The sequence below is a fragment of the Tachysurus fulvidraco genome, chromosome 18, assembly GCF_022655615.1.
Source record: "Tachysurus fulvidraco isolate hzauxx_2018 chromosome 18, HZAU_PFXX_2.0, whole genome shotgun sequence".
NCBI classification, from domain to species: domain Eukaryota; kingdom Metazoa; phylum Chordata; class Actinopteri; order Siluriformes; family Bagridae; genus Tachysurus; species Tachysurus fulvidraco.
In genome coordinates this window covers 11,934,243-11,950,758 of record NC_062535.1, presented here as the reverse complement: position 1 = coordinate 11,950,758, position 16,516 = coordinate 11,934,243, and the positions used below count along the sequence as shown (strand labels likewise).

General features: G+C 41.9%; 1 protein-coding gene across 1 annotated transcript; it reads right to left on the bottom strand.

The window, feature by feature from the left end:
• Positions 1-696: 696 nt before the first annotated feature.
• On the bottom strand, positions 697-16,203 carry tm9sf2 (transmembrane 9 superfamily member 2). The gene is made up of 17 exons (XM_027179249.2): positions 15,886-16,203; positions 13,151-13,218; positions 11,283-11,376; positions 10,549-10,676; positions 10,308-10,437; positions 9,639-9,763; positions 9,144-9,255; positions 8,911-8,990; positions 7,091-7,199; positions 6,423-6,555; positions 5,782-5,901; positions 5,402-5,459; positions 5,088-5,247; positions 4,628-4,779; positions 4,364-4,475; positions 3,835-4,006; positions 697-2,006 (listed from the first exon to the last, which is right to left on the bottom strand). Exons 1-17 carry the CDS (start codon positions 16,054-16,056, stop codon positions 1,939-1,941), a joined length of 1,992 nt encoding a protein of 663 aa, XP_027035050.1. The 5' UTR covers positions 16,057-16,203; the 3' UTR covers positions 697-1,938.
• Between the last annotated feature and the right edge of the window lie 313 nt (positions 16,204-16,516).

Here is a 16,516-nt window from a genome sequence, read left to right as displayed (position 1 = left end):
AACTGAGCTAACAGAAAAAATATATATAAATTATAATATAAAAATATAATTATAGAGATGTAGGTGTCTAGATAAACATTTATCAGCCTAAGACTAAAGTAATCAGCTGTATCTGAGACAGAAGACCTGTGAAACAAGGTAAACATTGCGCCATCTATTGACAACACGGCGCCACAGCGGCTAAACTAACGCTTTACAAAAATTGTAAAATGATTATAGTATTGTTTTTTATGCACGTGGCGGTCAGAGATTACAACAAAACAAACATTTACCAGTGGTATTTTTCATCGTGTAAAAGTGCTATAAACAATGAAGAAGTTCATTGGATAACTAAGTGTTTTGTTCATGTTTATAGATTACAGCATTACCGTCTCAGGAAGGTGCAATGCATTTCATTGAACATCCTCGATTCAGGTTTCCATGTGATTGGATGCAATTACCAAACTGCCCACAGAACTCTTTTATACTGGAGTGATTTAAGGCAATAGCTGTGTGTGTAAGATTTTTTTTTACTGCTTTTTTTTTTTTAAATAAAAGAATTTCAGTACCACTTCAGAACCTCTAAAGGCATCTAGAAGACCCTTGTTGGAGATCTAAAGACTAAAGCCAGTCTGGAGTTCAGACACGTGGCAAAAACTTTGAGGCAAACCGAGTGACGAGTGTACGACACCTTTTTAACTTAAAAGATACACCGAATAATTGAAAAAGTCATATTTTATTTGGGACAGGAAAATCCTTTTTTTTATTTTATTTTCATTATTCATCCCACGCCTTGCACTCTCATTACCTTAAATCAGTGAAGAAAAAGCCTTGATCAGTGTAAATCAAACCATTAACTTATACATAATGTACACATGTATCAGCTTACATAGTGTCACTAAGTACATGGTCCTTGCTCTAGAAACCGTTCGGTCCATGTATTCCTACATACCAGTGGATTCCCTGAACCCCCTCCAAATAACCTCCCACTCAAAAGCTTATGAAAAGAAAAGAAATAAGCAAGAATCAAAGAAGTTAATAAGAAGAAAAACATCTGTTAGACTGCTGATCTCCGATCAGCTCCTGCGCATGCATCAAACCGAGTTGGACAGACAGGAGCAAACAGAAGATCAGCTCTTTTACACATCCGCATTCAGGATTTTTAAAGAAATATTTCACACCAAAAATCTAGCGATGTTTGCGAAACAGAACGTACCAGCTTTCGCTAATCTGTAGCAGCGCTGGATTTTTAAGGTGAAGCACGTCTTTATTCTTCCCTCTTAACGACGAGGCACAAACAAAGCAGTGAGGTGCGAATTAAAAATGATTAAAGATAAATAAAAGCAAGGAAAGATGGCTGGTTGATGATACACACACAGAAACAAACAAACAAAGAAAAAAACACCACAACAACACTAAGAGGAATACACCACCCCCTCCCCCCAAACAAAAACAACTCGATAGAGCTTCGGCTATATTATCGCATTCAAGGGTTTTTTTTGTTGGATGTTTCAGCACTTGCAAAAAAAAAAAAAAAGGGGGGGGATATTTACAAATTCATCCTTCAAACACCGCAACATACGTCAGTGAGCTACACATGGACTGGATGCACTTTAATATCAGTGAAAAGGAAAAATTTGATATTTACAAATGTGAGCTTGAGATTAAGGTTATGACGTAGCTGTGGTTTGTGTGTTCTGGGCTGCAGCGTGTTGCTATTTATATATGAGTGCTCTTTTATACATGTATGTGAAAGAACACGCACAAATAAAATTAAAAAAGCACTTTTTTTTTTTTTAAACACATACACTTCAATGGAAGCTTAAGATCTGAAGAATGTATTTCGAGTTGTTGGTTAACTGGGGCAACAAACGGCATCTTTGACAGTGCTCTTATGCCTCCCTTAAAGACATCTTGTTCAGCAGAGGAGAGTTTAGTCCAGGCTCTGATTGGTCGATTTCAGTCTACCTTCACAACGCTGTAGATTTTGGTAACGAACCAGAAACAGGCAAAGAATCCAATCGTTCCTGTGAAGAGAAAACGTCGAATTGGAGTTTAATTGAAAAGAAAAAAAATGACTCAAACATACAGAGACTTTCACAATCAATACTGAATTTGATGTGCATTTCATTTTGGCTTATTGGTGACTAAAGCCCTGAGTGTGATGGTATAGGAACATAATCAGTGATGTAATTCAAAGCTAAATCTTCATCACACACACACACACACACACACACACACACACACACACACTGACAGACACACACACACACACACACAGACAGACACACACACACACACACACACAGACAGACACACACACACACACACACAGACAGACACACACACACACACAGACACACACACACACACAGACAGTCAGATACACACACACACACACACAGACAGACAGACACACACACGCAGACAGACACACACACGCAGACAGGCACACACACGCAGACAGGCACACACACACAGACAGACACACACAGACAGACAGACACACACACAGACAGACACACACACAGACAGACACACACACAGACAGACACACACAGACAGAGACACACGCAGACAGGCACACACACACAGACAGACACACACAGACAGACAGACACACACACAGACAGACACACACACAGACAGACACACACACAGACAGACACACACACAGACAGAGACACACACAGACAGAGACACACACAGACAGACACACACACAGACAGACACACACACAGACAGACACACACACAGACAGACACACACACAGACAGACAGACACACAGACAGACACACACACACACACAGACAGGCACACACACACACAGACAGGCACACACACACACAGACAGGCACACACACACACAGACAGGCACACACACACACAGACAGGCACACACACACACAGACAGGCACACACACACACAGACAGGCACACACACACACAGACAGGCACACACACACACAGACAGGCACACACACACACAGACAGACACACACACACAGACAGACACACACACACAGACAGACACACACACAGACAGACACACAGACAGGCACACACACACACAGACAGGCACACACACACACAGACAGGCACACACACACACAGACAGGCACACACACACACAGACAGGCACACACACACACAGACAGGCACACACACACACAGACAGGCACACACACACACAGACAGGCACACACACACACAGACAGGCACACACACACACAGACAGGCACACACACACACAGACAGGCACACACACACACAGACAGGCACACACACACACAGACAGGCACACACACACACAGACAGGCACACACACACACAGACACACACACAGACAGACACACACACAGACAGACACACACACAGACAGACACACACACAGACAGACACACACACAGACAGACACACACACAGACAGACACACACACACACAGACAGACACACACACAGACAGACACACACACAGACAGACACACACACAGACAGACACACACACAGACAGACACACACACAGACAGACACACACACAGACAGACACACACACAGACAGACACACACACAGACAGACACACACACAGACAGACACACACACACAGACAGAGACACACACAGACAGACACACACACAGACAGACACACACACAGACAGACACACACACAGACAGACACACACACAGACAGACACACACACAGACAGACACACACACAGACAGACACACACACACAGACAGAGACACACACAGACAGACACACACACAGACAGACACACACAGACAGACACACACACAGACAGACACACACACAGACAGACACACACACAGACAGACACACACACAGACACACCTGTGAAGAGGAAGAAGATCAAAGCCATGATCGTGGTGTAGCCAAAGTAAAGGATGGTGCTAGCCAGGCCGGTGATCTGCAGCTTGGAGAAGAAATAATGCACAGCGTACACAAGGAAATATGCAGCCGTGAAGCCACTGGTAAGGAAGGAGCGCCACTGCCAGTGGTAGTCCTGATGATACAAAACAAAGCCCAGTGTCAGCATCCCTTGGACTGAACAGCGAGAGGAGCTGTACCTAAAGTCAATCCTACACCAAAATGGTGACAGTATGGTTTTTATTGTTAGGGGTCATCTACAGTAACATACTTTTGATTAAAATCTAGTAACCACAGGAAAAAAGGAGGCTGTAGTTTTTCTTTTCTTTTGAATCTCAAGAATGAATCCAATATTATTCCTAAAAGGAAAATGGAATTTAATGGGAATTTTTTGGAGACTAGTAAATAATAATCTTCACCCATGGGATTCACCAATGTCATAATTCTCTTGTGTGTGCGTGTGTGTGTGTGTGTGTGTGTGTGTTTTAATAACCTCAGCACACAGGTGGAAATAACAGAGCAGGATGGTGGCCTCAGAGCAAGTGATCACCAGGATGATGAAGACGAGGAAGAGGAACCCAAACATGTAGTACATTTGATGGGACCTAAAGACCACACACACACACACACAATCTTTATATTATTATAAAACTCTAGAAGCTATAATAACACAGTTCAGTTATTCAGTGCTTCCTCCAAACTAACACACATCTTTAATACTACAGCACATAACAGACCTTAATAAAACAGAACTTACCAGATGCTGTTGAGGATGAAGAACAGCTGGATGAAGATGCATCCAAAGGGCAGGATCCCACCCATCACAATGCCTGGGAGAGGTTTGGTGTAGAAAGACTGTTCTGGAATCTGTCGAGGTATCTGATTGGTGCGCACTGGGTGTTCGATGCCCTGAATCACACAGAAGCAACAAACAATTAACACACACACAATTTATAGCATTTAGCAGACACCCTTATCCATGACTTACAATTTATTTCAATTTATACAACTGAGCAATTAAGGGTTAAGGGCCTTGCTCAGGGGCCCAGCAGCGGCTGCTTGATGGACCTGGGATTCGAACTCATGACCCTCCGGTCAGTAATCCAACGCCTTACCCACTAGGCTACCACATCCACCATAGACTACACATGGGACCGCTAACGTTCGAGCGTCTTTAAACGCATAAATATTCCTGATCTAGTATTACAAGCACTCACAGATTTCTTAAAGCCAAAGTAGGCTCCGACGAAGGTGAGAGGGACGGAGATGCAGAACCACAGAGCCAAGATGGCCACCAGAGTGCCGAAGGGCATGGCAGCGGATGATCCCTCACCCCACAGGATCAGGTTCATCAGGAAGAAATCAGCGAACACCACACTGCAGGAAGAACAGAGGCTTTAACAACAAGGTCATAAACAAACGACAAAGCGTGATGTGGATTTATACAGAAGAAATGTATACACGTGTCTAACCGATCCAACATGAAAAAAAAAGCTTGATGTGTGAAAGAAACAAGAGGTGTAAAACTCACCCGGGGCAGAGGAATGCTGTCAGTAGCACATTGGTCTTCCATTTCTCTCCTCCAAACGCTGCACACATCAAACACACAGAAGCTCACATCAACACATGTGAAGATTACTTACAAATAGGCATCATGGGAAAATCCATTTAGTAAACCATGCAGTTGCTTACAAATTTATTAAATAAACAAACAAACAAAAGAACACAAAGTACTTCTCAAAAACACCTTTTTGTATATCTTAACTTCACACGTTGCTTATAACACCAGCAGTGTGTATGAAGCTAGAACGTTCCCCTTTCGGACACTGATTAGGACTAACGACCTGCATGAGGCTCTAACAGAACCCTGGGGTCAGAGGTGAGGGATTAATGTCTCAGCAGCGTACTCACACTTGTAGAATCGGGCAGCAATGTAACCAGCTGGAGTTCCCAGCAGCACCCACAGCACCACGGCACACGTCATCAGAGCACCACGGTTAGCTGGGGACAGGAAGCCCAGACACGCAAAGACTACATAGAGACAGAGAGAGACAAAGTGTGTGACTCATTCAGGTGACTGAACCTGAAGCATTCTTTATAAAGCCTTTATACACTAAAAGATCCTCCATAAGAGAGGAGCACAAAGATGAGACACACCTGTACTACATTATTTTATGGTTTATATATATATATATATATATATAGTTATGCTTGTGTTGATATAATAATTATGTGTTATAATTATGTATAATTATGTTGAGTGTTGATCTAATAATTATGAAATTTACATTTACAGCATTTAGCAGACTCCCTTATATCCAGAACAACTTACTGTACAATAGCTCATTTTTGTACAGCTGAGCAATTAAGGGCCTTGCTCAGGGGCCCAATGGTGGCAGCTTGGTGGACCTGGGATCGAACTCACAACCTTCCGATTGGTAGCCCGACACCTCAACCACTAGGCTACCACATGCCCCGAAATAAGGAATACTCCTTCACGATATAGCCGTGTGTGAGAGTAAAAGCAGGTGTGTATCAGATGTGGCACTTACAGAGAGTGACGAACGTCATGATGAAGATCTGTGTTCCCGAGCCGAGGAAAACGGACAGCAGCATTCCTTTCCTCGGCGGTCGGAACACGTCACCGTGCACCAGCTTCCAGCCAAACTCCTCCTGAGCATCCTCCTATAGAACAAACACACACACACACACACACACACACACACACACACACACACACACACACACACACACACACACACAAAAGGGCTGAGAGATCTGGATGTGGCCTTCAGAGATGGTTTGTGGTTCACACGTCTAATAGAGTTTAATTGGGATGAAAGGGAAAAAAAAATAGAATGCATGCTGTCACTCTGCATCAGCCCCAAGTTTGGTTAATGAGTATGAAGCATGCATGTGTGTAAAAGAAAGAGAGAGAGTCTTAATATCAGAGAGACAGGATCCTTAAAACAACTAGACACGGAAATAACAAGAAAAATGAGCAAAAGGAAAATGAAGTGGTTTGTACAGGACAGATGTTTAGGCAAAAATAATACATCTTTATATTTGTAGTAAAGAATCGTTCACGGTTCTGTGTGGGTCAGACGCCGTGGCAGTAGTTATGGTTTAATGAAGAGATATTAGCTCTGTTACTGTAATACACAGTGAGGGATTAATGTCTCACTGTTGGACGGTTATTGTTTTTAGGTGCTAGACTCACCACAGAGTCCATCTGGTTATAACGGGCGATGTCTTTGTGCAGCGTGCGCAGCATGATCATAGCCACCATACCGGAGAGGAAGAGCACGATGACCAGGGAGTTCATTATACTGCAGCCAAACACATGGGAACAAGAGAGCAACAAACAGCCTGTAAATACAAACTAGTTACTTCTGCTAATGATTAGTTTATGCATCTTGTATAGGAACAACATGGGTACAATATTGTGTGTGTGTACATGCATAAACAAATAGAATGGTATCGCCCAATATACTCTGTGTGTGTGTGTGTGTGTGTGTGTGTGTGTGTGTGTACATGCATAAACAAATAGAATGGTATGGCCCGACATACTCTGTGTGTGTGTGTGTGTACATGCATAAACAAATAGAATGGTATCGCCCGACATACTATCTGTGTGTGTGTGTGTGTGTGTGTGTACATGCATAAACAAATAGAATGGTATCGCCCGACATACTATCTGTGTGTGTGTGTGTGTGTGTGTGTGTGTACATGCATAAACAAATAGAATGGTATCGCCCGACATACTATCTGTGTGTGTGTGTGTGTGTGTGTGTGTGTACATGCATAAACAAATAGAATGGTATCGCCCGACATACTATCTGTGTGTGTGTGTGTGTGTGTGTGTACATGCATAAACAAATAGAATGGTATCGCCCGACATACTATGTGTGTGTGTGTGTGTGTGTGTGTACATGCATAAACCAATAGAATGGTATCGCCCGACATACTCTGTGTGTGTGTGTGTGTGTGTGTGTGTGTGTTTGTGTGTGTGTAGATGCATAAACAAATAGAATGGTATCGCCCGACATACTGTTTGTGTGTGTGTGTGTGTGTGTGTGTGTGTGTGTGTACATGCATAAACAAATAGAATGGTATCGCCCGACATACTATCTGTGTGTGTGTGTGTGTGTGTGTGTACATGCATAAACAAATAGAATGGTATCGCCCGACATACTATGTGTGTGTGTGTGTGTGTGTGTGTGTGTGTACATGCATAAACAAATAGAATGGTATCGCCCGACATACTCTGTGTGTGTGTGTGTGTGTGTGTACATGCATAAACAAATAGAATGGTATCGCCCGACATACTATGTGTGTGTGTGTGTGTGTGTGTGTGTGTGTGTGTACATGCATAAACAAATAGAATGGTATCGCCCGACATACTCTGTGTGTGTGTGTGTGTGTGTGTACATGCATAAACCAATAGAATGGTATCGCCCGACATACTCTGTGTGTGTGTGTGTGTGTGTGTGTGTTTGTGTGTGTGTGTGTGTAGATGCATAAACAAATAGAATGGTATCGCCCGACATACTGTGTGTGTGTGTGTGTAGATGCATAAACAAATAGAATGCTATTGCATGACATTCTGTGTGTGTGTGTAGATGCATAAACAAATAGAATGGAATCGCCCGACATACTGTGTGTGTGTGTGTGTGTGTGTGTGTGTGTACATGCATATACAAGCAGAATTGTATTGCATAACATTCTGTGTGTGTGTGTGTGTGTGTGTGTGTGTGTGTGTGTGTGCATAAACCAATAGAATGGTATCGCCCGACATACTGTGTGTGTGTGTGTGTGTGTGTGTGTACATGCATATACAAGCAGAATGGTATTGCATAACATTGTGTGTATGTGTGTGTGTGTGTACATGCATAAACAAATAGAATGGTATCGCCCGACATACTATGTGTGTGTGTGTGTGTGTGTGTACATGCATATACAAGCAGAATGGTATTGCATAACATTGTGTGTGTGCATGTGTGTGTGTGTGTGTGTGTGTGTGTGTACATGCATGTTCACCTAAACCACTGGATGTTGGTATGAGGCATGGACTCCAGAATATAATCCCACCGAGAGGCCCATCGGATGTTTGGCTCCTCCTACAGACACCACAGGAAAAAAAACAACTGATTACACACTAAAGTCAAACAAAAGCAAAATGAATTCCTTACTTGACCTGCTTTCTATTACTTTTTTTTAATTAAAAAGTCTCGACATCAGAATCTGGATTAATCTGGGGTAAAGTGACTGACCTTGAACTGTACACTGTAGGTATAGGGGATGACGATATCTCCGGTGTCCTTGTTGCCGAGCCTCATGGGCACTCCTGTGCAGTCTGGAGCATCCGGATTGGTATTTTTATAGCTAAGACACCAGAAACATCCATTAGCAGCGAATACACGAGGCTAGACGCTGAGCATGATGGGAGTTCACACGAGGGTCTATCTTTATACTAAACGGATCGAGCGGATGGAAATCATGGATGAAACAAGAAGCAGATCGATACTACAGTGTGTATGTAATGCAAACAGGACGGTTATCATTTTTATCAGAATATTGCTAACAAATTGTATAACGTTGTATATTTACGAGAATAGAAAAAGACCCTGATGTAAACAGAAACACTACTTTTTGTTATAACGTGCAATAGAAATTAAATACTGATTGTAAGGTATTTTAAGCCCACAGTAAGGATCAGGATCGTTTCGAGGCGGTTATTACATCAGTGCTACAAACAGCTCTGGTACCTTTTCGGCTCCATCTTGGCAGCGACCAGTCTGGAGTCCGGGGCCTCGTTCTCCACGTTGTGGTAAAAGATAGTGATGTCCACGTGGTTGAAGATGTAGAAGGAATCTTTCTCATTGAACTCAGACTGCGTGAGGAAGAGAAACCGAATGAACAGGCAGAATCGACTGCAGTGATGAAAAAGCTCTCTGACCGTTTACTAACTAAACACAGGACGGACCTGCTGCTAAGAAACTCTGTTCATTCTAATGTTACTGCACGGAATATTGTTTGTACATTCAGTATTCACATACAGTATATACACTGGCTGTTCCTGTTACTGTTTATTTTCTTTTTGTGTATTGTATTTTTTGTACTTTTTGTTTGTCTTGTAACGTTTTGTCAACACTGTCTTTTGTCCTGCACTGTCTTGTCTGTCTTGTTTGTCTTGTTCTGCACTGTTTGCACCAGGTTGCACTTTATATGGCTAGGACCACTTAGCCCTGTCTTTGTTTTATGTAGCACCATAATCCTGGAGAAACGTTGTCTCATTTCGCTATGTACTGTAACAGCTATATATGGTTGAAATGACGATAAAAGCTTCTTGACTTAAAACCGAATGACGACGTGGCGAAGTTCAGTGACGAGTACCAACGATCGGCGAGCATCTAAAAAGGCAAAAAGGAGCTCACGTTGACGACGCAAGCGTCTTTGGCCAAGCCGGTTTCCGTGACGTAGCATCCGATGGGGAAGCCGGGATTACAGAACTTCTGATTGTCCTCCACGTCGTAGCACCAGGTCACAGGCATGTTATCCACAATCCTGTAGTCAGCACAAAAGAGAAACATGAAGAAGACAAGAACCTGGTAGCTGTCATTTTGCTGTGCTTCCCAACGCGGGTGAGAAAGAAAGGCAGATAAAAGGACGACTCACCAGTGATGCTGGTAGTTAAGGAGCATGCCTTTCTTTAGGAAATCCAGGTTGGCTTTGTCCTGTGTTTTACTGGTGCTGTACTTTTTAGTGCACACATGCTTACATGTCTCTTTTTGCTTGAAGGAAAACTGTAACAAAAAACAAACAAACAAACAAACAAAATAATTAATAAAAATCCGCAACTTAATTTGACCCAACGCTATGCTACCTGTGGCCGACTCATCCATGCACATTTAATAATTAATAACATTTATTAAACTGAATTATTTCTCTATTCACGTTTAGCTCAGAAAACGACATCGCTAAAAAAAAATAAAAATAAAAAGCTAGACGACTGTAGGAGGAGAATAATGAGCTCTGTATAAACCGCAGAGATGGTAAACGTCTTCACGAAGCATCCACGTATAAACACACGCGCTGATTTAATAGACTTTGTGTTAAAACGATTTGTTGTAGCTTTTATCTATAGAGAACTTACTGCGGTCTGAGTGTACTGAGGATATAAACTAGGATATGACATCATATATATTAATGACAATAAAATCTGCCAGTAATAACAAATCTAAATAGAGATTAAGAGCAATAGAAGAAAAATGCATGATAGTGACTGAAAAACTGACGGGATGATGCTGAAATCTGGATTTGTAGTGCTGTGTGTCAATCTGTGTATGAGAGCAAGATATACACATCACAACCCTTAAAGATAAGGGGTGTTTTGTGTGTGCGTGTGTTACCTTGTAAGGCGATGGCTCAATTCTCTCTCCGAACAGAACCTGGCCCAAGTTTTCTGACGGCCGCTTCTCTGCATCCACAGTGCAGAAATCAAACCTGAAACCAAAAATAATTAAGAGACCAGTAATTCATCTAAATATTTTTGTGCGTTCCTTTTATGTTTGTGTGTGTTATGATCTTTCCAACATGTTCAAGCTGCACTATATTTCCTAGAAATTGATTATTGTGTAAAGAAACCCAAGCACGTATTCAATAAAGCTTCATAAGGAAAAAATACAATGTTATTACGCTTATACTACAGACATGTCATTCCTGACTCTTTGGATCAAGTCATAACAGAAGGCTTATTCGGGGTGTAATATCCGTTTTCAACACGAAACAGAAAAGTGTTCCAATACTTTTGGAGTTACTTTTTTTTTTTAAATAAAAAAATAATAATAATTTAACCGAATTTTATTATTATTTTTTCCATTCCATGTTGAAACACAATGCTCTGCAGCACACTGCTGACATGCCTTAACTATCAGATCACCTCAGGAACACTCGTCCCTCCCCTCCTCAGATACCCCTTTTCCACCAGAAAGTACCGGGTGCTGGTTCAGAGCTAGTGCTGGCTCAAAGTTGGTTCCACTGGCGAAATGGTTTGCCTTTCCATCGGTCAGAGAGCATCACAGAGTCGAGTGTGACGTCACTGTATACGTGTCAAGTTACACAGCAACGTTAGAGCAGCAGCGACAAACCCAAACACAACAACAATGGCGGATGTCGCTTTACTGTTAATACTCATGGCTTTGTGAACCGACATCGGCATCCAAACGCGGCGTATCCAACGTGTACGTGCAGCTCCATGTAATCGGTATAAACGGAGGTTGTAATCGATAAAGTACATAACGTTATTTTATCGTTAACACAGAAAGCCTTAGAATGTAGCTACCTTCTATCATGTGTGCTGATAATGTATCATATCGCAGTAAAGTAAAAGTGTATTAAACATTAGTATACTTAAGGTACATTATCAAATGTGCTAACAGTAGCCCCGCCCACAGGTGCTAACAGTAGCCCCGCCCACAGCCCCTTACACAAGCGGTTCTGAAGTCTAGACCAACAAAGTTTTGGTTCTACATAAGAGCCACTTTTCCTGCGTCAGAGCCAGTGCTTTGGCGGTTGAAAAAGAAAGAATTGGTTCTAATTTAAGCTCCGAACCTGCACTCAAACTGCCGAGCGAGTCCCTGTGATGAGACTTCACACTTCGGCGTTGGTTAAAGTAGTAAATGACGTCGTTTCTTCTTTTTTTTTCTTCCTTTTATAGATGCTTACTATAAAATCTCACTGCTTCTGTGCTGTAGTTTCTCCCAGGAGAGTTTATTGTTTATTACACGACATATTCGCCTGAATGCCATAAAGTGTCAGGATTTATTTTCACTTGGCACTGGAACGAGGCCTGAGGTTACAGCGGTAAAAGGTATCTGGTTCATCCTTTGTGTGTAGTGTGTGTGGTACATCACACATGCTGGTGGGTTACACAGAGCGTCGGTCCTTCAGTAAGACCTCATACCAACCTCCTCATTCACCCACACACACCTTGACAAATCACTTTTCTGCCCCTGACTCTGGTCCAAACACACCTTAATAATTGCTTACTGGTGCATAAAAGAGTCAACAGATCAACCGGCGAGCAGTTTGGCAGGTTTTTCCGGTGTCAGATTTGAAGGAAACATTTGGTCACCATTTCACAGTTTAATGACTGAGACAACGGTGTCCGAATGTTTTACAAACCAGGACTTCTTTACAAGCAAGTGACACAATGCATGGGCGAAACATCAGCAATGTTACAGAACAGGTCAGAGGTTTCTTTTTTTATTCTACTCACGCTGTGTATTCGTACGGCAAAACTGACTCCACCGAATCCAGTCTGTTCACAAAGAGCTCAATTTTGTCCTGCAAAATAAAACAAAAGTCCATGTCACATGTTACCCAGACAAGAAAAAACACAAATGCTGTGAGAACAAGATGGGTGAAGGTCCCAGACACAATTTATCGCATTTATAGATGAATTATAAGTAATATTATTATTATTATTATTATTATTATTATTATTAAGAGGACTCAAATGATTTGACAATCATAGTAAGGGTTCTGTCAGAAATTTAGTTAACATTTTTTTAGGACTTAAGCTATAGCCTTAAGTTTTCCGAGACAGGAAATTCTTCAGGACAGAGAAATTCATGGGTTTGCTAACACAGCAAGCTGCATTTTTTTGTCTTATTCATTCAGAGAGAGATGAAGTAAAGTCTGGTGAATTAAAGACGGTTAAAGCTGCTATGACCTACGTGAAAACAGGAACTTGTTAAAATTAAATACGGAAGGATTAAAAAAATGCCAATCAACTTTGTTATATATATATCCCAAAATATTAATTTCAGCATTTCATGAAAAAGAATGGTTTGTAAATCATTGGAAATAATTACACTCATGAATTGCTGGTAAATTAATATTTTGGGATGGTAACTGATTATGTAGAGATGTGTGAGTGAAATTTTTTTTAGCCTTTAATGGGGGGGGGGGGGGGATAAAAAAAAATTTTTTTTTTATTTATTTAAAAATAAATAAATAAAAACCCCCCCCGAAAATAAAAAAAAACCCCGAACAGCTGCTTTACATTTCAGCCTTGTCTCTACTGCCCTATCAGTTCTTCATCTTCTGCATGGCTTTGGGACAAGAGTTACTACAGAGGTTTTATTCAAATATATTTAGATTCTGTGACACACTGGCTGCTAAAGTGGCTGACAGCGAGCAGGTCACGTTATACGTTTTAAACCCCCATCTCAGTGCATGACCCAAGATGATATATGTTGTTTATTTTAATTAGTCACAGTTTTCCAAGCCGTTACAGTATACAACAGGCATAGCGTGTTTTAAGGATCATAAGGATGCACTGATCAAATATTGGCCTAAGGCACTAGAAGGATATCGTCTCCAAACTAACGCATAAGCGTGATGGGGATGAGCCGGACACAAATCTTACACACAGACACAACCTGTTTTTGGACAGCTGACTATCAAACTCATGCTTGATTCAATCCCCGACTGTTGTTATAATGCGCTCCACTCATCTGGGAAGGCTTTCCAATAGATGTTAGAGCGTGACTGTGGGGACTTGTGATCATTCAGCTACAGGAGATCAGACTGATGTTATATGAGTGAGCATGTCTGGGGTTTAGTCAGTGTTCATCCCAAAGGGGTTCAGTCAGAGTCAGGGCTTTGAAGGACACCAGAGTTGACCATGTTGACATGGAGCTCACTTTGTGTCCTTTAATTCCAGTGGGTGAAATTGTAATTCTACATAATACGAAGACAACAGGGGAGAAACAAACACATATGGATGTGAAGGTCAGATGTCCACATGTAGTATATAGGAAAAGTTCACTGATCACATCACAGCTGCTGGTTATGGAAGTTGAGAAAGCGGGATTAGTTAAATCGACAATAAGCATGAAGCAAAACGCCCAACAGACCCGTGTTTCTAATCTTGGCTACTGAAAGTATGACATTTCTTCCGTAACTATACCATGTTCATTCATGTCTATTTCCTGAACCTGCACTACCGGTAGTTCATTTTAGCGCGCTTTATAAAAACTGGTTTCACAATCCTTTACGTTATCTCAGGGACCTGCTGCTATGACACTGTGTTCATTCACGTATTACTGCACACGAAATAATGTTTGAACATACAGTGTTTACGCTGGTCAGCGCTGTTTGTGTATTGTCTTTTGTATATTTTTTGTCCTGCACGCTCTCGTCTGTCTCGTTTGTCTTGTCCCAAACTCTCTCGTCTGTCTCGTTTGTCTTGTCCCAAACTCTCTCGTCTGTCTCGTTTGTCTTGTCCCAAACTCTCTCGTCTGTCTTGTCAGGCTACCAATCGGAAGGTTGTGAGTTCAATCCTAGGTCCAACAAGCTGCCACTGTTGGGCCCCTGTGCAAGGCCCTTAACCCTCAATTGCTCAGCTGTATAAAAACGAGCACGTAAGGACGTCTGCCAAATGCTGTAAATGTTATCCCAGGTCCTCTATTGGGCCCCTGAGCAAGGCCCTTATATAAAAATAAGATAATGTAAGGAAATGATTAATATCATATACACAGTACTTATCAGTACCTCAGGCACAAAGCTGCGCATTGAATCACTACATAACAAATAAGATAAACTAATATCCTGACTACACACAGACTGTAACAGGAAGACGAATAGGAATCACAGCAGTCAGTAAACAGACCCGAAGGTTTCTTCCATTGAGCTTAGCGACGTAACGTAAGCTAACGTTGGCAACAAAAAAATTTAACTCTTAAAGACTTCGGTTTAAACAAACATCAAACTATTAACATTTCAGACATGAACAGTGGTGCTAAACCGCCGTGGACACGAAAATACATCCCGTGATGTTTATTAGCGCCATTTAAACCGATATTAGCTTTTAGCAGATTAGCATGTTAGCATGTTAGCTAGCAAGAGGCTAGCAAGCGGGTTTCTGTGAATAACAAACACGCCACACGTTTAACATCCAGCCAGAACACGCAAACGCGAAAGCCTGAATGGTGTATAACGTGTTACCTGGCACTCCCTCTGAGGATCTTTAGCGTCTTTGGGTTTTTCACAGAAGCTGACCGGAGCTAAACCCGGAAGATAGAAAGCCGCAGCATCCTGAAGGAAAAGCAGCGGGGATCCGCACAAAAACACGGATATCATCGCCACCAAACGGACGCGCAAATACACCGACATCATTCGGTGTATCGTGTATTACGTGTAAAAGGAAAATAAAACACAACGCCGAGATCACAAACGGATCATTTGTGATCGTCCTACAGCAGCGCGAACTTGCCTGCGTGCGTAACCTACTTTTTCTAGCTCGACGCCTGCTGTACTCGTTTTCCTACCTGTAATACGTCTTAGCTTCGATCGCAGCACTGTGATTGGCTAAAACGTCTCTCGTACTCACACGCAGAACAGCGATTGGACAGTTAGATGAAGTAGCAGCCAATGAGGATACGGGAAGCGAGTCTAACTAGGGGGAAAGGGGCGGGATTTTCCTCAAAACGGGCATGATAAAAAAGAACGAGCGGAGAGACACGTCATCTGGAACACGGTGGAATTCTGGGACAGCTTTTAGATATGAACTAGAGTTCAAAGCACGTTTTTTGTTTTTGTTAATAACTTAACACGAAGTTATTTTAAATTTTGCTTG

What these genes read in the sequence shown, in the direction of transcription:
- tm9sf2 (XM_027179249.2), bottom strand. Translation starts at nt 16,056, where the DNA reads ATGATGTCGGTGTATTTGCGCGTCCGTTTGGTGGCGATGATATCCGTG. An exon ending in TGCTGCCCGATTCTACAAGT is followed by an intron (nt 5,460 to 5,781) that starts GTGAGTACGCTG and finishes TGATGTGTGCAG; the next exon opens with CGTTTGGAGGAGAGAAATGG. An exon ending in ACAGCATTCCTCTGCCCCGG is followed by an intron (nt 5,248 to 5,401) that starts GTGAGTTTTACA and finishes TTCTTCCTGCAG; the next exon opens with TGTGGTGTTCGCTGATTTCT.